We start from the raw sequence: 24,278 nt of genomic DNA on the forward strand, positions 1-24,278 counted from the left end.
TTTTATTATTTTTTGGACAAAATACCAAACTGCTCCGCAAAATTTTAAATTGCTCCTCAAAATCACTCCAGATGCTCCTCAAATTGTTTCTCCAAGGTTGGCAACCCTGCGTTAAATCTTGAAAAGTGTTGAATGTTTCATTTAGGTTGTGGAAATAAATTTGCATGCTATAATTTACAAGGATCAAACATTAGCAAAAAACAAAATTGTTGAACTGGGTGTCTCAATTGGTCAGGAATGTAAGTTTAGTGAGCAGTGCATTGTAGTAAATAAGGAATCCCATAGAATATTGGAGTTTATCATTAGATCTATTTCAGATAATTCTAAGAAAGTTCTACTTTTATATAAAAGTTTAGTAAGCTCTCCTTTAGAGTATGCTGTTCAGTTTTGGTCTTCTTATCCTAAGAAAGATATTAACTTATTTGAAATAATTTCAAAAGAGGGTGAATAGGTTAGTAATAGTTACTTTCAGATTTAGATTATGATTCTAGGATTAAAATGTATCATAGTAGTATAGTCTTGAACAAATATGAGTAAGAGGGGATATTATCCAGTTATTTAAATTATTGAAATGGAGATTTTTTATGATTTAAATCCTGCACTCGTGACAAAACAGGAGGTCATTGTTTAAGCTTTCCCTGAGCTCAACTTGAAATCAGGTAAAATGACTATTGCAACATGGTTGTGGAATAGTTTACTGAAAGAAACTTTTACTTGCAATGTAGTGTGTAGTGAACTGTTTTAAGAGGGCTCTTGATTGTCTTTGGGAATCACAAAATTGACTAGACGTTGCTAGGCCGTGAGCCTGTTGCTATTCATCACCTTTGTATTTGTATTAATAAACATATAAGGTCAATCTAGTTGAGCCTAGAAGATGCAATCCTCAATTGTTCTCATCATTTATATTTTCACATTAAGAATACTAAATTTTACTTTTGTTTTGTAATAATTTTAAAAACGTAGCAAGTACAAAGAAAATAAAATTGTCATTTTAAAATAAACACTTTACTTTCAGGAAACATTATCAATTGTAGATTTGGCTAGTGAAATGTTTTATTTCAAGTGCAATTTCAGAACATAGCATAGGTATTTATTAATTTTTTAAAAACATATCTTTTAGAGATGACGAGGAAGAAACAGCTAACAATGAGGAACATCCACCAAGTCAAGACCAGAGGCCAAGTTTTATAGGGCACAATCCATTTCTGGAAGTAAGTAAGATGCTTTATTATAATTATTATAAATTCTGTAAAAATTAAACATAGTTTGTAAGGAATACTTTCATTCAGCCAAGAAATAATTTGTCATGTTTTTGAGTAAAATTAGTATGCAATATATACAACCATTTGCAGTATTGAAGTGAAAACTTTGAATGTGTGTGTGTGTGCACACTTTTGATCAGGTGATAACACATAGTATTCCAAAGGCTTCATAGTAAAAAGTTGAATGTGTGTGTGAAAAATATTGAGATTTAATCATTGTAAAAGCACTTGTTTCTGCTAGGCTTTCGCAATCACAAAAATTTAAGCCTCACTAAATATTATTATTTTTCTTCTTTCGGTTCTGTTCATATCAACTTTGTGGTGTTTTGAACTCGTAAAATCACCCATATCTTCTTTTTGTGAAAATTACTGCTCTGGAAAATAAGTGCTTTTACAGAGTTATTTGAATGCTTATTATTAATGATGGTTAATTTAGGAAACAAGCATAAATGACAGACTAATAATGTTAATAATTATATGTCCTCCTTTCTTTGTATTTCTTGTTGATGATGTATTACCTTTAATATCCTTTTATTTTCATTTTCTTGAAAGTATGAAAAAGTATTATAATTCCAAGATTCTGAAACGTAATTCAAAAATTAAAAAAAAATGCATTTTATTGGATATTTATACCTGTACATATGTACCTGATGTACCAGTACATATTTTTATGTACCAGATATTCATACCTTTATTCACTTCTTAGTAGACTCTTACTGACTTACACTACATGATTTCACTGCAGTGAACATTGGATTAGAAAATAAATAACAAGAGTTATACTATGGAGACAGTCTACCTTTATGTCGAGGAATGTCCTCGTAATTGGAATAGAAAATAAAATAAGCAGAGAGTGACACAAACTTAGCCACCCAAAACGTTTCACCATGTGCTTTTAGCTTTTGCTTCTAAGTTAAATTTGTCCCATGCATTGCCAGATCTGTGATTTTTCTGAGCTGGAACAAATTTTGAAACAGTCGCCCCTACATATCTCTCTTCAAATTTTTATGTACTAGTTTCATAAAAAAAAAGAGAAAATAGGGCGAATTTGCTGCCCTCAGAAGTTGCTGCCGGAGGCAAGTATCCCGGCTCGACCCCATGAAAATTCTATGTGTGTGGTAATGTTTCTCTTAACTTGTGTTATTATATTATTGTAGATATAAATTTTCCCGTTTTCATAACATTTTTTATTGCTGATGCACTCCTATTAGTCATAGCGTGATGTTATATAGCCTATATTCTTCCTCAATGATTAGTCTATTCAACACAAAAAGAATTTTTCAATTCGAACCTGTAGTTCCTGAGATTAGCGTGTTCAAACAAACATGCTTTTATTCAGCTTTATATTATGAAATAATAATTATTAATAAGAAAAATAAGACAATGATACGTATATCTATATATTTCTTACAAATCATTTTTAGTATCGTTTAGGATTTTCTCTGAAAGATACCCTCGAGATTTGCCTCATGGCTGACTCGAAACCTAAGCCCACTGGAACGGGAAGCACACACTTCTTCACATAGTCACAGTGGCTATGCATATTCTGCGTTCCAAGCATTTTATATTATAATATAAATTTTCCCGTTTTCATAACATTTTTTATTGCTGCTCCACTCCTATTTTTCATAGCGTGATGTTATATAGCCTATACCCTTCCTCAATGAGTGGACTATTCAATACAAATAGAATTTTTCAATTTGAACCAGTAGTTCCTGAGATTAGCACGTTCAAACAAACAAACTCTACAGCTTTATGTTATTAGTATAGATTTTAATTTTGCTTAAATGTTGATTCAAAATCACTAAAATGATCCTAATTATGTTATGTACAGGCATAAAAATTCAAATATTTTCTTTTTTCTGAAATTCGGCTTTGAGAACTTATATTTTTGTACAGAGGAAGTAAGTCTATTTAAAGAAAAGATACATTATTTATGCAATAACTTGAGTTTTGCTTATTCAGGAGGAGGGGGAGGGGTGAGAAGAGGGGAATTGTTGTTTGAAATAGTGCTCCAAATGGTAAAAGTGCTCTACATCCTTCCTTATAAGTCTAGTATCATCACCATCAACTCTTGTGCTGTTGGGCTTTATTTACTTTGTGAACGGATTCAAGAACATATGCCTAACTCATTCGTTTAAACAATTGAAATTTTGATGCTTGTGATATTTTTTATTCAGCCTTAATTTAGGCCCTCCTTGCAATCTCTATCAATTGTTTTTGAAAAAAAATATTAAGGCTTTCTTTTACTAACGTTATGGCATTCACTTTTTCAATGTCATAAAATATTAGGTCATTTGTAGAGGAGCACCTAGTAGGTAGGTCAGCTTGTCCTTAACATAGGCCTATGATAACTGACTTAACCATTGAGAGACATCATCAGTCCTTCTAAGTGGGTAGCACTAAAAATTTTAATCGTAGTTTTGGTTTTCCCTAATTTTGAAGTAATGAACTGAGCCGTAATTTATTTATGCTACAAGAGCGGAGGGATAGGCATGAGAATGAAATGCTTATAATGTAAGAACAAAATGTAACTTTATGATTAAGAGTCCTCATACATTTTCATTTTGAATTCATGATGAACTTAAGATATTGTTTTAATTAGATATACTTCATATCGATTCTTTCCCTCATAATTTAGAAATTGAACATTTTGATATGAATAAAGTCTTAATAACTATGTAAGAAATCTAAAGCAATTTCATTTCAATTTTTTTAGGTGCTAAAATGTTTTGAAAGTTAATTAAATGGTTGAGAGATGTATTTTTGTAATTTCTTATTTTTCCTTTAGGTACCTAATCCAAATTTTGCTACTGAATACAAGAAAGGATATGTAATGAGAAAATGTTGCATTGATCCTAATGGAAAGAAAAGTAAAGTTTTTTAAACCTATGTGTGCACATCTACAGTTTTTTGCTTGAAATAAATGAAACATTATTTTTTTAGGATTTATATGAAGTTTATGATTATCTCATACGCACAAAGTATATCCACAAAGTAAGTTCTGTTTGGTAACAAAGAAATATCGTATACGGATAGAGGAAAAATATTTATTGCTGAAAAATCTACAACTCTTCAATTACTTTCCTACATAACTTCCAAAATTTTACAGGCATTTGTTATAGCCTGGCACAAGTTTTTGTATGCCTTCTTCATAGAAGGTTGCCGCCTGAGTTTTCAACCATATGGTAACTTGTTCTTTCAGTTCATCATTGTTGTTGAAGTGTTGCTCACCAAGGAAAGATTTTCAAAAATTCCATAGCAAGAGCGCTAATTGAAAACCTGCGGTTTTCCTTCATCATCATTTCAGTTGCGCAAACAAGTTCATCACCAAAGATGGACGTCCACTTCATCGTGTACCTTATCACGTCCTTCATTGAATAACCGGACCCATCTCCTTACCATTGAATCACTCATTGCATTTTGTCCATAAACTTCACAGATTTGCCGATAAATTTCAACTAGTTTAACTTTCTTTGAATTCAGGCGGGATTTTCAATCAACACCAACATTTTAAACAAGCACTACAAAGCATATATGACCATCAGAAATCTGAAAATGGCGTCACTCTGTTCTCCTTGACTCAGACTAGCAGCTGCACATACACAAACCGTCAAATTGCGCTGTCGCGGATAGAAGTAGAAACGGAACTTACTTTGTGGATTACCTCGTCGTTTTCCTTTACACAAGTACAAGCTTTCTGATAGTTGGGTGCAAAATCAGTTTCAAAAAAGAAATATACCAATATATGCTTAATATTTCTATTTTACTCATTTGGATAACTAATTTTTATACTGATTGGTTTTTATTGAACTGATTATTGAGTTGCAATTACACATTGTTATTATTATTATTTTACAACTTAAAAAATAAGGAATTTGCTTACACTTGTGCTATTTAACAGGAAAAACATACAACATTTATGTAGCTCTTCAGTTAAAATCTTAATATTCATTGATTGCACTGTCCAACCACTGTTAAAATTTTCTAATGTAAATTGTTGAAAGATTTGTGAACATTCTTTTGTTCCTAAATAAGTTGTCCTACAATTTCTGAACTGCTATTTTTATGTATAAAAGTTGCCTTTTATCATATTTTTCTACATCAATTTAGATTTTTGATTTTTCAACTGTTAAAACCAGTTTTTTAACACTTGTCTTGTCAAAACTAAATTCAAAATGCCAAACCCGCTAGAAGGCCCATATTTTGAATTTATTTTGAATAAATATCACTCTCTTATAACTAGGCCTGTAGAAAATGTTGTTTCTATGGATTGCAAAGAAAAAAAATAGGACTTTATAGTGAAATATAATTGTATTAGGTAAATTAAGTGAGAGTAAACATTTTATGATCAAGAAGGATTTTTAAATATTTCTAATTGTATTTTTGTTACTTTAATTTAGCACCCATGGGCAAACGTGGATGGAAAATGTTCTATGCTGATTTGCGAGATTTAGTGTTGTATCTTCATAAGGTAAATTTCACCATTTAATAATTTATATGCATTCTTAGCAGTGCTGTAGTTGGGGTTGGGGAAATGTTGTTCCCTAAAATATTTTGTTTGTTATTGTGAAACAAAATAAAAATAAATGCAGATTGAATGAAAATTGGCTTCAAAACACCTTTGTTCAAAAAACTAATGTCTGTCCATAAAATTACATCTGGCTAATGATCAAATCTTTTTTGCCTAAAAACTATCCATTAACAATGACATTTATGGTGTAAAAAGGGGAGTTTCTTCGAATAAATTTTTCAACAAGCCTTTTTAATTGGTTATGACACATTTATTTTTTTCCCTGTAGTATCATCAAAATGTGATGAGTGTATCTGTGCTAAAAGCAAGACTTGTAAATTCTTAATTAACCAATCTCCATTAAACAAGATCTCCGCTTTAACTGGCTATAGTTAATTTAAGTATGAAAGTCAAAAAACAAGTAGTAAAAAATGTTAAGAGTTCCTAATTTTGTTTTATAGTTATGAAATAAGAAATGAGTTTAAAAAGGAGAAATACTGTTTTAGTATACTAAACACTATCACTCTCTCATCTCAATTAGATAAATAACAAAATAATGGCTGGCATGATTAATGATGACCATGACTCCAATATCCATAGGCAGCTTGTACGTAAGCCGGCAACTGCCTTCTCACTTCCAACAGTAAAGTGACCTTGCCCCTCACTTTTCAGAGTAAAAAATTGACGATTAATCAAAACAATTTTTTTTGCATGGTTAATTGATATATTTCCCTACAATTAATTTTTACAATTCAAATTAAATATGCTTTTCTTAAGTTATTATTTCATAAGAATTGTAATAAAACTTCGAATTTGAAAAAAAAAACCTCTCTGGCTAACTTTTTTTCAATTTTTAAGGCTGTGGCCCAAAACTTTTAGAGATCATTTGATCCCAATGATGATGTTAAAATCCAACTACGCCCAATTTTACAAAAAAAAAAAAAAAAAAACAGCACTTTGGCTGCACCCCTCCCCCCTCCCTTCCACTCCTCACCCAAGCACACCTTTCTTAACCTCTGATTTTTGGCGCACTAGCTGCCTATGCCATTATCCATAATATCCATGACATGTGACCCCTGTCATGTCAGTTAAAGAAGGGACAAATGCTTTAGAAAGAGCATTACGCTTTGCGTACATACGCATCAGCTTCCTTCATTAATGTAATGCTTTTTTAAAAGTTCCAAAATTATGCATCAGTTCTTCGAACTTCTTCCCTTTAGCAGAAAAAAAAGAGGGATTTTCCTTTTTTAACATTCCTCCAAATAGTATGTAAAAAGTTCTTTGAATAAATTCACTCACTTGCAAAATGCTTTCTTTAACTATTGTTTTTAACTGTTATAGGCAATTAAATGCTATTTAAAAGGTTTAGTACAGTTTTTAAAAAATACATTCATCAGCTGTTAATTTTTTCTTTCATTCTCTGCTTTAATAAGAATTTTGTTTAACCGGAATATCCAAGGATCATTTGAGCCAGTTAATCTGGAGTCTACTGTTGCCTAATCTGTTATGAAAATAAAAATATTTGTTAGAAATGTATAAATAATAATTAAGAACATAAAAACTTTTTTTTTTTTTGTATTTTTTAGGATGAAAATGGTTTCAGAAAGAATCAATTGTATGATAGTCTTCATAACTCAATCCGAATACATCATGCTTTAGCAACAAGAGCAACAGACTACACAAAAAAACAGCATGTATTTCGCCTCCAAACTGCTGATCAAGCTGTTTATCTTTTTCAAACAAGGTACCTAAAGGATGCTAACAACCAAGAGTACGTTTTTTTAATGACGAAAAAGTAGTGTTGGTGGAGGTGAAGGCGTCTGGATAATTGTATTAAATTTTACTTATTAGTTTTGAGAAAAATGGCAGGGATTATATTATTTTGAAAATATCTAAATTTCTAGCATATTTTTCTCAAAGCTGATGACATTTTCTGTAAATTTTGAGTGTTTCATTTTGATTTATATTTGTGTTAAATTTTCAAAATATTGTAAATTTAATTTTGTGTTCTTACAAACTTTGTTGAGTAATATAATATATGGTGTTGCATTAAGTAAAACAGGGCTTCTCAACATTTAGGGCTCTGCATCCTCCTTTGATCACTGATTTGAGCTAATGCTTCTCTTCTCCCCAATGTACCACTATATGTGGTCAATACCAGAGTACAGTCAAAATTTGAAACTGAAGCTAGTTGAGATAACTGAAATTAGTTATTAAATAAAAACTAGGGGGCTCTGCTCCCTGCTTCTTTTTCTTGCCAACCCCCGTTTGCCACCTGCAGTGACTCAATGCCCTCTGCAGCCAGTGACAGTTGATGGTTTTAACGCTTTTACCCCTGGATGTCCTCTGGACATCCTAGATATCCAATCCCTTATCTCCTGTCTCCCTTATCTCTTATCTCCTGTTAAGGTTTAGAGGATTGAGACAGAGGAGTAAATTATAATTTCTTTTACTTTTTAATCAATTTGTGGATTACATTCACGCCCTTCTTGAAATTTTTCTACACTCCCTTGGGGAGTATTTCCCCAAGGTTGAGAACCCCTGGTGTAAAATGTCTTGATGAACATTTCCACATATTTTTTCTTCAAATTAAATTTTCAAAATCTATCCACTAGATTGGGCATATTTATGTCAGAGCACTTAAAGGTCTAATGTGGAAAGTATAAACAAAATTGAAGTTAAAAATGAAAAAATGGATTCTGACTCGGTTGCTTCTGTTAGCTCTTCTGGCTATCCAACCGACCCCGAAAATGAAACATTCGCTTCTTCGGGAGCTGCTGACCAATGTGAAATAAAAACTGAAAACTCACTCAAAGTTGTCAAAAATTCCAGATCTAGGAAAATTAAAGTTCCCCCGATCTGGGTTGATGGTACTCACGACTTTGATAGTCGGCTAAAATTATATTCTGAAGTAGCTGGAATTACTATCACCGGCAAAATTAAAAATGATAAGATAATGTGCTCTTTACTTACTTTTGAGGCGCACAAAATATTAAAAAACATACCTTGATGATAATTTCATAGGAAACCATACGCTTAGACTACCTGAAGAAAAACAACTTAAGATTGTTATCCACGGTCTACCTATCCAAACTGACTTGATATGGATTGCTGATAAATTAGCCATACTTGGATTTGTCCCCCAGCACGTTACGCAATTGCGTAAAATTGGACAGGACAAATGTAAACTGCCCCTCTTTCTCATTTACTTGAAAGATCAAGCTGAAAACGAAAAAATTTGGTCACTTGAGAAATTAGGGGATTTTAATATCACCCTTGAATCTCTCAGAAGAAAAGACATTATGCAGTGTTGGAACTGCCAAGAATTCTTCCACTCCTCTTTCAGCTGTGCTCGACCTCCTGTTTGCCTTGTGTGTGCAGGACAGCACAAAACTAAAGACTGCAGAAAACCCTCAAACTTACCACCCTCATGTTTCCATTGCAAGGGTGAACATCTTGCAAATTTTAGAAGTTGTCCAAAACGACAAAATCTCATCGTCTCCTTGAATCGGAGAAATAAATCTGAAACTTGCACCTACCTGGGCCCCTCGCCCAAAATCTCAAATGCTGTTAATGAAAATCTACAGGTCCCCCGTTTCTCCCAAGTCAAATAACACTGTTATCGATAAGTTAACTATTACCCTCCAAAATCTTCTGCTTGAACTGCGTGGATAGTGGATTCAAATGTGTGTCTCTGCTAGCTACCAGTTTATTTTCTCTCTACGTTTGATACTACCGAATTTGGTTTTCCCGCCATTACTGTCTGTTAAGTAAGCGTGGCTTACAGCGGCGGATTTACGACCGTCCAATGAGCATGCCGCTCGACTATTCCCATCACTGAAGGTGGAAATTGCTTGTTTCAGCTGAAGTTCCATTTCAAATCTTTGCGAATTTTCATATGAATAATTATTGTCACTCTTTCCCTCCCTTGCCGCTCATTAATTTTTATTATTGATTGAAGTTTTCTTTAAAGACGTGGGCCTAACCTGCGATCTTCAAGATAAGTGTGGTAGGCAATTCTCCTAATTTATTAGGTCTAGCTTACTATATTGCTTAACTCTTAAGTTTTTAACTGAGACCGATCAAAAGGGCCATTAAGCTCTACCATCAATGACGCCCACCTGCGGCGGGCGCGCCATCCGAATGAAGTCAGAGCACTTAAAGTTTTCCCAATAGCTTTTTTTTAACTGAAAAGTTTAGGAAAAATATTATGGATGTGCGCTGTGTAATAATTGAAATAGGTAGCTGAAATTAATTAAATGTGAATAAAATCACAGAAATGAGTTTGCGGAGTATGCAATCAGATGATTACCCAAAATTAATGCAATGATGATTATCCATTTTACATTTTTGGTTACTAGTTGAGTTTTTTTCTGTAACTTAGGCAAGAGATTGCATATAAATACAAATACAAGTGTGACAACCAGCAACAGGCTCTAGGCTTAGTTAGGCTGGTCTTAGTCAATTTATTAGTCCCCAATGAAGATCAATATCCCTCTTAAAGCTATCCACCCCATTGCTCATGACAGCCTCTTCCAAAAAGCTGTTATGAGTGCCCACAACCCCACTAATGTAGTAATAGTCCAGTCAATAGATACATTTTACCTTGCAAAAAATGGGGTCAAAGATTTTATTTTTTTAATTTGTACACATTGGTGCCGACATGGAAAAACCAAGTTATCCAACACGAAAGACCCCGGGAGAACTTTTGGGGGCCGAAAAACCATAAAAATTTATGACTTTTTTTCTTTTTTCCAAAATATATCCGAAATGGTTCAACTTAGAAAAAAGTTTTAAATGTAAAGTTTAAAGAACATAAAATTTCCTACAACTTTTGTATTTACAACTTTTTTGTAGCACAAATAACAAGCTTGCTATAGCTCTTGGAAAATAGGCAGTTTTCCTCCACTCCGAAAAAAAAAAAGCTTTCACACTGAAAGCAAGGCGTCATAATTATTAGAACTTGAATAGAAACTTCAGTTTCTGAGAGTTTATCGACAGTTAGAGTAGTTTGAGTTTCTTGCTCGCCCCCCCCCCCCCCCCCCGCTGGACACAGTAGCAATTCTGGCTGACAGATTAGTTCCCACTAGACTCCAAAAACAAACGATGTATTATGAAACTGAAATACATACATACGCATTCATTTAAAGCACACACGACGATGCAATAATAATTTTTAAAAAAACCTTCCCCAATGCTCACGAACTAACCTTTCTGATCTGACAGAGGTAGTCTTCATCAGACTCCAATAATAGATGATATATTGTTGTTTGTAACTGGATTATACAATATATACATTCATTTGAGGGATATAATTCGTACATTCTAGTCTAATTATTGCAAACAAAAGATGCGATTTTTAAATATTAATGTGAAGGAATGAATATTAGGCAGCTAATAAGCAAACAATCAACACAGTCATGCATCCTATGCTCTGATACAATAATAATAATAAACCCTCCCCCACCGCTCACGAACTAATATTTCTAGTCTGACAGAGGTAGTCTTCAGTCAGACTCCAATAACATATGATTTATATTGCAGTTTGTAATTGAATTACATAATCTTCTCATTCATTTAAAGCACATAATTCGTACCACTTATTCTATTACAAGTGAAAATGCAATATTCGAAAATATAAATGTGAATGAATAAATATTAGGGTGATAATAAGCAAATAATAGATATAATAATGCATAAATAAAGGTACAATAGTAATACATAATGAACACTTTGAAAAAATTCTGCAGAAACTGACTTTTTGAGTCATGAAAAACTCAAAAGAATTACCTTTCAAAATGAAAATCCAACTGTAGAAGCTTAATACAGATTAATTACAGACAGAATAATACAGATCTAAATTACAGAGGGATCCATTCGACCTTAAAGCAAATAGAGAAAGGAGAACAAAATACGCTGTTTATCTTCTTCGAAGCCGTTTTGAAGGTCCAGGTTCTCCCGGTTCAGAATCTGTAGGGGGTAGAAAGAAGCTGTGCTCCTTTAATTGTTCATCTCCTTGTTGCGGTAATTCCAAAAGCTCCTGGAACAAATCATCTTCTTCAGCAGTCTCATTCAAAGATGAAATTTCTGCAACATTTTCACAATTTGTGCCACTGCAGTGTTTTCACGTACTGGAACATTTTAAACCTGCCTTGTGACAAGAACAGGCTCTAGTACAATTTTTCTTGCAGGTACAAGGTGCAATCTTCAAAAGATTCTGAGTAACTGAATTTCTTTTCGTGTCAACATGCATTAGACCTTGCGTTCTGCGTTCCCAACCCCACTTCTCTGGATCAATTATGTTGCCCAACTAACTTTGAATTTGGTGGTAGAACCGATATGAGTGATAACGTGAAGCATCCCCCCCCCCCTCTCCGCACGTTGGAGGTAGCCCTGCAAGATTTATCTTAGCCCTGTACTAGTTTTATAAAAAGATTAAATTGCAAAGTATCCAAAGATAGGTTCAAATACTTTACGTCACCTGTGTATAATATTTGCAAAATGTTTTCTCCAGCTGCAGCTAAGGCATCATAATGACAGATTGGGTCCCTAAATACTTCAATAACTTCTTTAATTTCAGGAGTTTTTTTTATTTTGTACAACTTAATTTTGCCTTGGTCAAAGATTGCCGAAGTCGTATCACACCCACTAAACGCATGGATGATAAGAATATTGCTGGGGTCAAACTTAAAAGATTTAGTGGGGGGAAAAAACGAATCACAAGTATTCCCTCTTCCAGGTTTTAAAAAGAACAAGTTGCTGAAAGGCTGTCCTAAAGCTGTCATCAGCACCAACAGATCTATATCCTCTCGCCCACTATAACAAACTTTTCAATTTCTTTTGCCTTTGAAAGAGCAGTAAGTAAGTCGGCATCATCTTGAGTTTGCCTGACTTCAATGCCACACTCTTCGAAATATGTCTCAAGAAGTTGAATAAGACTATTCTTGTTGTTATAATTTGCCAGAAATCTTTCTTGAGGAATTTAGTTAACATGTTAGGTTCAACCATTACTTCAAGGGAAGAGATTGATTGCTCATTGATATAGCATTTGTAACAGGCAGTGTGAATTGTCACTTCTTTTAAGAACTTCAAAAAAACGCTGATGTTCTTCATTTTACCGTTTTGCGCTGCATCTTTGAAGATTTTCTATTCCCTTCTCCTTCACAATCTTTATTTCGCATTCACACAAACTGATTTCGCAAATAATAATAATAATAATAATAAAACACCTTGGTCAGGCGTATTCATTTCTAGGGAAAAAAATTGTAATACAGAACACACAAATTGATAAAACATACTCTGGCTCAAACGCTGAAGTGACCAACATGAGTAGTTATTGAGTCGATTCATCTCATTTGGAGAAAAAAAAGGGGGGTGGAATGGGGATGTTTTGTTTAAGTTAAAGGGAACGGAGGCATTTACCCTCAGCTGTGAAAGACAAATGATTTCCAGGGTCAGACTGCCGGCGTTTCTCCTTTTTTCCTCCGTTATCCGATGCGCTTTCACGCACTTCGCTGAGGGTGTTCAGAAAAAGTGTGACTTTCAAGAAGCTGTAACTTGCTTGCTTTTCATGCTACAAAAATGTTGTAATGACAAAAGTTGAAGGAAATTTAATCCTCTTTAACATTTGCATTGGAAGTTTTTTTGTAATTTTAACCATTTTTGAGATATTTTGAAAATACTACAAAAAGTCACAATTTTTTGGGGGGTTTTCGGCCCCCAAAACTTCTCCCGAGGTCTTTCGTGTTGGATAACTTGGTTTTTTCATATTGGCACTAGTATACACAAATTTAAAAAATAAAATCTTTGATCCCATTTTTTGTAAGGCAAGCCCGTTTTTTTCTACCTATTGACTGGACTATAATTGTTTCTAATTTCCAAGTTAGCTTAAGGTTTGACTAGCTTAAAACAATAGCCTATTGTCCTGCTTTCTGTGCAAAAGTTTACCCCATCAACATCATTTATTTTGATAAACTGAATCATGTCCCCTTATGTCTCTCCTTTGCTCTAGGCTATACATACTAGCCTTTTAAGTCTGGTATCATAATATAAATTTGAAAGTCCCTTTACTAGTGTAATAGCTGTTCTTTGAACCCTTTTCAATAAAAAAACTTCTTTCCTGAAATAAGGAGACCAAAACTGAACAGCATAATCTAAATAAAGTTTTACCAAACTTCTATATGAAAACAGAAGAGCCTTCTTAGATTTGCTTGGAATAGATCTATTGATAAACTTTGTTACTTGCAATGCTGCACTGTTGACTAAACTTGAAATCTTGATTTATTTAAACACCCATATCAATAACATTTTCTGCCTGACTAATGACCAAACCCTGTAAATAATAACTTGCATACTTATTTCCCTAATCTAAGTGTAGCACTTGATATTTCCCTATACATTAACTGCCATACCCCACTTATCCGCCCGCTTAGTCATGTGATCTAAATTCTCTTGAAGTTGTTTTAAATGTTCTTCATTTTCTGCAGTCCTCTTAACTTTGACGTCATCAGCAGAACAATTCCTGCTTCCAGAAACATTTTCATGAATGTCATTCATAAAAGTAATAAACAAAAAGGGGTCCTAAAACTGATTCTTGAGGAACCCCACTTATAACATCACTCACATTTACTCTGTTTCATTCCAGTCAGGCAATTTCTAACCAAAATTAAGATTTTCTTTCTTATTCCAACATCTGCTAGTTTGCTGAACAGAGCAACATGCGGTACTTTATTGAAAGCTTTTTGAAAATCAGTATAAAGAACATCTACACACTTCTTATCTGAAGCCATAGTAAACGTGTCATAGAAATGCAATAAATTAGGAGTACACGATTTACCTTTCCTGAAACCATACTGCTAACTAATCAACTGACTATTAATGTGTATGAAAATCATGAGTTTGGTTTTGATCAAAATTAAAAAAAAAAAATCACTTAAGTCAGACTCACAGCTCTACTGTAATTTCCTGCATTACCTTTGGACCTTTTCTTGAAGAGCAGATTTTATGTTAGCCAGATTCCAGTTCTCTGGCACCGTCCCTGAGTTATAAGATGCATTGAAAATAATTAAAGTAACATCCAATAATTTCTTCAGGCCCAGATCTGCATACCCACAGCCTCCGCAGTTTGGGGAGGGGGGACATCTTTAAGCTGCCCAACAGCCCAATAAATTGAAAATAAAGAGAAAGAAACTAGCGCTAAGACTTATTAACGTTGTAAATATACACTGCTGATCTCTGGGGAGGGGCCTATAGATTTTGTTGCAGGGGTGCCCAAAAATTATAGACCCGGGCCTGAATTGCTCTGCACATTCAATTAAAATTTTTGCATAATTATTATCAGGTTCTGGAGTTTAAGTTGCTTTAATTCTTTTCATAGGAAATAAAATCTCCTCCCTGGAAAGCACAAAATGCTCAATCTGTATAATGACTTGTGTCTCACTTGTTTCAACTGTTAAGATACAGTTATCGTTAAAACACTGGAAAAAAAGTTAGCTCATTTACAATATCAGTCTAGTTTTGAATTAAGTTAACATGCTCATCAATCAATGGCCCAATTTAACTATTTCCAACTTTCCCAGAATTAGTGTTAGCAAAAGACCTCTTGGGATTCCTGTCAATGTTATCTGTTAGCCTTTGTTCCAAATCTCTTTTCTGAATCCGCACAAATACTGAAAAATTTCGCTTTGCTTTACAATACAGGAACCTATCTGCACACTGGCCAGTTTCTTTAAACCAATGAAAAGCAGCTTGCTTATAATTTAGTGCTTCTTTAATCTTCCTGGAAAGCCACATGGGCCAAATTTCAATTTTTTACACCTTTTCATCTAAAAGGTACACAGTCCCCATCTGTTTTTGCCAGTTTTTCCTTGAACTCCATCCACTGCAGATCTGCATAGCTATTGTCTGAGCCTGACAAAAAAGACCTATTTCAAATTCTGCCAAAGTGCAGCAAAACCAGTATTTCTGAAATTGGGCACAGACCTAAAATTTCCATTTTTGTACATATCAAATTAAATGCATAACCTAACACTGTTGTGGTCACTATCTCCAATATGATCCCCCAACCACAACCCCTGAACATAACTTCCCTCATAACTGAAAACTAGCTCCAAAAATACATCCTGCCGAGTTCCCTGAGCTACAGCTTGATCTAAGAAACAGTCACCCAATTACTTACAAAAAATTCTCTTCTCTACCATTACTGGGATAAAAATTATTCCAATCAAAATAGCCAAAAAATTGAAATCCTCCATTATAATGACTGGTCCCTTACTGGACATGTCACTAATGATACAATACAACTGTTCATTTTGTCACTGATTTAAATTAGGTGCCCTATAAATGTTTCCCAAGTGCAATTTTTTCCAGCCAAACCATATTAATTAAGAACTTTTTTGCTTGGTTTATGTAAGGGACTTGTTGAAAATGATGTGAGAATGAATTATTGACTTTTAAATTTGTAGGTGCAGCCTGATGTTTTTCATTTATTGCTATCAATTGGCTTTTGTTACCAAATAGCATCTGTCTCAAAGTGCTCACACTAACTGGCACCTACTCTTGTGTTTTAAACTGGAATCACAGTCCCTTTAGCAGTCCATAGACATATTCATGTCTGTTAGTCACAGTGTCCATTTTCTTTTAAATTTTTATTTTTATTTTGTGCAGAAAGTTTTAAACATTCTTAGTTTCTGCTTACTCTTTGCCATGCTTTTTGTGATTTTTTTAAAATCTAATCTGAAAGAAGAAGGTGGGGATGAAGCTATCTATTTTTTACATTTTTATCTTTTCAGATGGCTTTATCATTACTTGCCATTTTGTTTTATTTACCAAATGTGCAAAATAGTTACCATTTTGATAATTGACGATTTATTATAAACTTACTAAATTTAAATTATAATATTGAAATTAATTATCTGAACAATTTTAATAACAGCTGAATATGTTATTTTTTTATGTATTTTTTTTTTCAGGAAAAATGGTACCACTGATTCAAAACTTTATCGCATGATGTATTTACAGTTTATAAATACTTTGTGTAGCTATGATAGTGATTATTATCATAGACCTTTTAGGATATTCAAATTTATCAGTATTATTTTTCAATGTTCTGAATAGAGATTTTTTACGATATTCAAAGTTATCAGAATTAATTTTTTAGTGCTTTGAACTGAGATCTTTAATGATAGTCAAAGTTATCAGTATTTATTAAATTTTCAATGTTTTAAAACAATGTCTGACGAGGGAATGCTTTTGTAATTCTTGTGTTTTCGCTCTTTGATGACTTAATTAAGCTATTTACCACCAACTGGGATTACTTTGCCTTATACAGGGTGAATTTACTTTTTTTTTCCATATGTTAGTTTGTATCATTTCTGAAGCTCAACAGCAAGCATAAGGATGCTCTATTCATTCAACATAATTCTCTTTCTTTCCAAAATGTAAAAAAAAAGTCAACCTTCAGAAATTATAAAAATCTAACATTCGAAAAACGGGCGAATTCGCTCCTGCCGATGTAATTAAAAAATGCCTTAACTCCTTATTGTCCCTTTGCAATGCATTTGCAATATGTTTCTATTGGAATGAAATAGAATGCTATTTTTTTCTTTCTTCTTTTCCTTTTTAATGAGAATAGGTAGCAAGTTAATGTGTTTGAAATTTTTAAACATTTCAGCTCAAATTTTTAATGGAACAACTTTGAAATAAAATCTGAAAAATGTTTTCTAAACCTAAAGACTTTCTATAAGCTTGGTTTGCACTAAAAAGATTGTAATAAAATAAGTATATGATTTCTTGGTTACGACACTCAAAAATTGCAGTTGATCATAATATCTTCATGTTTATGTAGGTTAATTCTAAAGTAGCCAGTAAAAGTTCAATTAAAAATTTGAAAAAAGAAATAGGCAGTATGCAGCTTTATACTAATAACGTTTACTAAACCTCTACATTTCTTCTTCTCTTAAAAATTCTTCATTGGCTACGTTATTATCTTTATTTTATTGGCTACTTTAGGATTGATCTAAATACAGTAAAATCCCTTTAATGGGGACACTAACGGGACATTTTTTTTTGTCCGCAATAGAGGGGTGTCCGCAGGACAGGGGTTTAATAATGTTATTTGGCTTGGAATAGGCGGAATTGAGAATTGTCCACATAAGAGGGGTGTCCATTAGGAGGGGTTTTACTGCATAAAAATATTGAGATCAGCTGCAAGTTTTGAGCATTAAATCACATACTTATCTTATTTCATACTTTTTCATACAAACCAGTGGTGCTGTCAGGGGGGAGGTTTTGGGGTTAAAACCCCTCCCAGAATCCTTGGTTTGCTAATCCTATTATGGTAGGTAGTATGCATAAAAGGGCAGTTATAAGAAACCCCACCGAAATTGTAATTTCTGCTGTGCTGCTGGTATACCAAGAATATAGAAATGGCCTGCATATTTAATCAACCTTTTCTGTGTTCTACTTATGGAAATTGTTTTAGACTTTTTTTTTCTTTGTGATGTATTAATATAATTATTTGAACTGTTTCGTTACATTTGATATTGAATACTTTGTGTTTTATTTATTTTTTAATTATTGAGATAACAATAATTATTTTCCTCCCTATACTAAAACTAATCTGATTTTTTCCTTGTTAAATAGTTTTTTTAAAATAAAAGTGAACAGTAATAAATGGGTCATTCTTCAAAAAGTGTAACTTTTCTGTCACACGCCTTTTAGGGAACTTTAAAGTAAAACTTTAAAGGAACAATTCATTTAACAATGATTTTTAATTTCATCAAAAATGTATCTATTTAAACCTGACAACATTTTTTAAAAAATAATTTGCATTTTTGTATATTTTTGGTTCACAACATGTGAATTCTCACCTCCGTGGCATGTCACACACCTTGTGTGGCTGTTTATGTTGCTAAATAACTTGTTTAATTAAAAGCATATACTTATTTATTTATTATTCCTTTCACAAATGTCTCAAATACCAATTGTTTAAGTATATTTAATTTTTTAACATTGTGTTTAGTTCGTTTTAGAAGGACAATGAGTCATGTCACACAATAAATTCTCACCTCCGTTACCTAAACACAAAATGCCATTCCTCATTAAAACATAGCAGTAATGACATCAAATTTTATTTTCCATGATACAAGGGAGTCCCCTTGTTTATTTTCAGCCATAGTTGAAGTTATGAGATTTTTGTCGAAAAACAAGAAGATAGATTTTGCTTTAAAAACTTAGTGTGGTTATTCTGACTTCTCACCTCTGTGAACTTGAATTTCAGGGATGTAAATTAATGTAAAAAAGGAAGTGAACATGTTTTCATATGCTTAACATGTGCAGATTGTAGCAGCAAAGAAAAAAAACTCTTCCATGAAAAATGTATCTGTTAGGCCTATATTAATGGAAAGATCCTCACCTCCGTGAATCGCACCCCCGTGACAGACCTTATCAATGTCATTATTTCTGAGGTGAAAATAACTGATGGAGGGGAAATACATCAATAATAGGCATTCTATCAAAGTTATAAATTGCCAGTATATCCTCAAATTTACTATATACTATTTTTTAACATATTACTAATTAGGCAGTACTTTAAGCGAGCTTAATATTAAACTCCCACTAATCATTAAAATAGCTGATTGTTTGTACAATTAACAAAATGACTAATATTAAATTGGCCCCAATTTTTAAATATTAAAAGTTTTTTCTTTTCTTTTTTTAATTTCCCTGAACAAGGCTTTTTTTTATTTATGGGTAAAATAATTGGAACTTAGCTGGGCCATTGTTCATGGTTACTTCTAGTAGGTAACGCTTTCATGTAAGAATGAAAAGAAAACAGAAGGTTTCGAAACTGAAAAATATTTGCGTTCAAAAGTTACATTTTCTGGAGAATGACCCAAATACAACATGACAACTAAGCTTTAAGTAACCCTTATGTCTGAATGTAATATGTATCTTGCCATTAGATTTCCTGACCATATTGGAAGAAAAAACTGCTGTGTTCATTACATTATAAAACTTCTTATTTTTCATTAATTGATTGCACAAAAGAAAGGAACCATTACTTCATTAATTTTTCTTTTTGTTAAACTATAGCCTTCCCTTAAATAATTTTTCCAAGCAAATAATTTGTGTCATCAAACTTGTTTTAGTGATTCTAAGGAGCTCCAAAGTTGGATTGACACAATAAACTATGTTGCTGCATGCCTTTCAGCCCCTTCACTTTCAGGAGCGGTTGGATCTTCTCAAAAGAAATTCCAGAGACCATTATTACCAGTAGCACCAACCAAGTTAAATTTTGTATGTTAATGTTTTTTTTTTCTTATCGAAAATCTTATTCTTTTATTTAGCTTGAAATTTGAGTACTCTAAACTTATCAATTTGTGTTTTAGCAACTGTTTTTTTAATTATGTGCCATAAATATTTTACCACAATTCTTGACAGCAAACAAGAGTGAAATAGTTAATCGTAAAAGATAACTAGTAAGCGATTGTGTTTCTTATAAAATGAATTTATATGCATGTCAGCTTTGCATTTTCAAATATATTTCTAGAGACAAATACTATATTAATACCTAGGTACATTTTTTCTTGTAAATCTTCATTTAAACTTTGAATGGTTTTAATAATTTATTAATATTTTCCAGTTTAAGCTTTATTAAAAGCTTGAAATATTTATTTTATGATGTTAAATGGAAAATAAACAAATAAAACAACATTGTTTAGCATTTAAACAAATTCATAAAGGTATTTGACTGTGCTCCTCATAAAATTAATTTAATACATAAAAATTACTGAATGGAGTAATCTGCTATTTATCCATTTTAGTATAGAATCATTATTTTACAAACAAAAACTATTTACACTTCTCATAATGTTTTGAAATATTTGTTTGAAGATGCAGTTAAATTACATACAACCTATGTTTAATACTTAATAACCTCTTAAAAGTTTTAAAATATTACCATAGTTTTTTAAAATACCGTTTTTTGGGGTCAAGCAGTGTTACTTGCTAAAATTTTTTTTCCCTTGCACATTCATTATTTTCAAAAGTTTGAAAATAGAAATGTATTAAAGCGGAATTTTTTAAAAAAAGTTTTAATCCTCTTATAAATATATTTATGTATATTTTTAGTCTAGGTAAAATATCAAATGAAAATATTTGCAATTAACAGTATTTCTGAAGCATTTTCACCCCCCCCCCTTGTTTTTTGTTTATACTTTCAAAGTATTTCTGAAACATGAATTATGCTTTGATAGTATTTTCTTATATTTGTAGCCCTATTTATGTCAGATGTAAACTAGGTTATAATTGCAAAGTAATGTGATTAATTATTTGAATCATTTCTTTGAATTTCCTGATTTTTATGACTATGTTATTTTTAGATGTAGTATTTTCATACTATGAACATATTAAGTGAAAGTTAAAAGAATTAAAATTTTTATAACTATTTAGATAACATGAAGAAAAGAAATGCATCAAAGAGTAAACCACATTTTAACTACAGATTTGTAAGATGGAAATAAATAAATAAATAAAATAAAATAATAAAATGTGCCAGGCTGAGAATAGTGTTAATTTGGTTTGTTTTATGTTTTTAGAAATTACTAAGCCACAGTAAAAACAAGCAATTTTATTCTCATTTTTTATATTTTGGTGGATTTTCACTTACATTTTGAGTTTTGACTAAATTTATGTAACATACTGTGTAAGTTTTTAATATGCGAATTACGTAACATTCTGTGATTTCTACATGCAGAATTTTTGAAAAACAAGATTGAATTTTCAAGTACATTGTGAATCTGACCCTTAAAAATGTATCATTTGTGTCAGATCTGGTTATCGAGTGTGAAAATGATGTTTGTAATTTAAAAATCTGTGATGAAATTTTTATATATTATTTAAGAATTTACAAATCTGTTGTTCCATGTAAAGGAAGTAACATTTTAAAAATGTTAATATACTAATTGTTCACAGAGGTCCTAATGCTGCTGTTGTTAAATGAGTTAACTGATTTTTCAAACTATTTTAGCTAAAGCTTTTAATTCTTTTGACGTTGTATTTAGAATTTTAAAAATGCTTTTCTGATTTTTCACCTTAATAGCTGCATATGTTAAAGTTTTGTTTTGTTCCAATAGCGAGAACAGTTACTAGAATTAGAAAGCAAAGTCATGAAATTAGAAAAAGAAATAGAAGAGCATATATCTCATCCTCCTGATCGTAGTGCCAAATCAAGAGTTGTGCATGAATTTGTTGAAAAGGAAAATTTTCTTCAGTATGAGGTAATTTATAATATTTTAATGTTTTAATTTTCACTTTTGAAATTTTGTTACATTAAATTATTTTGTGTATATGTTCTTGTTAACAGGGTTCGTATGGGTCATGGAAATCCTGGAAAGTCATGGAAAAAAAATAATAGAATTTCAGACCTGGAAAAGTCATGGAAAATTGAAATTTTCATTGAAAGTCATGGAAATTTATTTCAAGTCATGGAAAAATGTCTTGGACAAAGAGAAAGGAACAGTAGCTAAAGGAGCATTAGAAATCTTGAGTGATTCAACAGTATAGCACATAAAAGCTATTAAAAGTGAAAAATTGAACGATCCAAAAATCAAATCTGAATTTGGAAATCTCATTGCATCCACTTCTGTCGCAGCCGCTTGCCATTTTTTGCGATGTGATTTTATTGCCTGGACTTTACTTATTTTAAATTTTCTGTTATTTTCAACACTTCTTATGTTTCATATTCTGTAGTAGCAAAATTTCACGTTCTTAGTTGTGCCACGCCCACTCAAAAAAAAAGCAATTCAATTGCATGCAAGTTCGATTTCATCACTCGTAAGGACTTTATTATTAAATTTATCAGAGTTTATCTTAATTTGTTAAATGTTTTAGAAAATAAAGATCTTAAGTCAGGCGATAGAATACAGAAATAGAGGAATTCTAATGCTCTAAAACAGTAGTTCCCAATCCCAACATACAGCACGCAAAACTAATCCATGTGACCCACTACTACGTTCAATGTCAAGAATTAAACATTTTCTGGAATTTCTGAACCTATTAATTTATATGCATTTGAAAATATGCAAATTTGTAAACAAAGCAAATATACTTTTGAATCAGAAGATTGATTCATTACTGAATGTTTTTTTCAAAAAAGATCTGGTTTAAAAACATAAAAAGAACTAAACTATATGGCTTTACTTTAAAGAACCAAAATACTGTCAAGTTACATGGATGATTAAAGGCACTGTTGACACTAAAAGGTAACTTTTGAAGCAAATTTATTGAAACTTAGTGATGACCTTTATCCCATTCAGTATCATTCTGCTTGTTTTTAAAAAAAATATCAGACATTTAAGCATCATCATATTTGTTTCACTGCATTTTTACTTTACGAAAATTTATATGATGAAGACAAATAAGAATAGTTTAGTTTTTTAAGTGTGCACTTATATTTTTTCCATTACGAGTAAGTGCTTCAATGAGGCTGTGGCATTCATATACTAGACGTTTTGCTAATGCTCATTTCAAAATATTACCAAGTTTGAGATTAAATAGTGCTATTCTCTTCATGTAACGAGGTCATGAAAATTTTCATTGAAGTCATGTAAAAGTCTTGGAAAAATCATGGAATTTTTTTATCCAAATAGAGTATGAACCCTGTGTTAAAGCCTGGAATCTGTTTTTTTCTTTAAATAGTTAGGTATTTTATGGCAGGTATTTAATACCGGTGAGGGACAGCTATTTTTTCATCCACCAAATAAAAAAGTCTGTATCTTTAAGGTTAAAATATGCAAGTGATATATATATATATATATATATATATATATATATATATATATATATATATATATATATATATATATATATATATATATATATATATAATGTAGATGTTGTGTAGTATACTCTAAAGAAATGTACTATTTACAGTTAGATTTAAAATACAATAATATGAGTACAATCATTTTTTTTGCCGTGGGACAGAAAATGTATGAATATTTTTAAAATGGCCCATAAATGTTATAGATATGTGTATGCGTGTGAAATAACTTCATCCACCAATAAATTCATTCCTTTTTTAGCTGAAGCGGTATCGTACTTACATATTTCTTCTGAGGTCCAAAATTGCACAGTTTCCAGAACTTGAACCGCCCCTTGTGGAGACATCCATTGGTGAAGTTGACGAGAATTTAGAGAAAAGTGATCAGAACCTTGTGCCAACTCTACCTTCTGTGGACAATGTTGGCAGTACCAAGAGGAGCTTGTCCGATAGATTCAGCTATCGAGCAGCAATTTACAAAACTGGTGCTTCTGAAGAAGGTGTGTAGCATGACTGTGACACTCGCAGACATGATTTTATTGGTGCTTATGCCAAACTCTCAGGCCAAAAAGGGGATACAATGCTGCATTACCAGCATTAAACTTGTATGTTTGTAATTATAATAACACTGTAAACTACATTTTGGCTCATCTTTGATACTACCTAATTTGATTGAGAC

The 24,278-nt window shown here is 32.1% G+C and overlaps 1 protein-coding gene across 1 annotated transcript in view; it reads left to right on the top strand.

Moving 5' to 3' along the window:
- LOC129233551 (PH and SEC7 domain-containing protein-like) overlaps positions 1-24,099 on the top strand; it is a gene marked incomplete at its 3' end in the record, with an annotated part of 119,670 nt that extends 95,571 nt beyond the window's left edge. The window contains exons 9-15 of the mRNA XM_054867561.1: positions 1,121-1,211; positions 4,054-4,135; positions 5,666-5,736; positions 7,362-7,519; positions 19,926-20,073; positions 21,912-22,055; positions 23,862-24,099. Of these exons, the coding sequence (XP_054723536.1) occupies positions 1,121-1,211; positions 4,054-4,135; positions 5,666-5,736; positions 7,362-7,519; positions 19,926-20,073; positions 21,912-22,055; positions 23,862-24,099 (932 nt within the window). The remainder of the gene's footprint in view (positions 1-1,120; positions 1,212-4,053; positions 4,136-5,665; positions 5,737-7,361; positions 7,520-19,925; positions 20,074-21,911; positions 22,056-23,861) is intronic.
- Between the last annotated feature and the right edge of the window lie 179 nt (positions 24,100-24,278).

This window comes from Uloborus diversus, unplaced genomic scaffold, assembly GCF_026930045.1.
Source record: "Uloborus diversus isolate 005 unplaced genomic scaffold, Udiv.v.3.1 scaffold_518, whole genome shotgun sequence".
NCBI lineage: Eukaryota > Metazoa > Arthropoda > Arachnida > Araneae > Uloboridae > Uloborus > Uloborus diversus.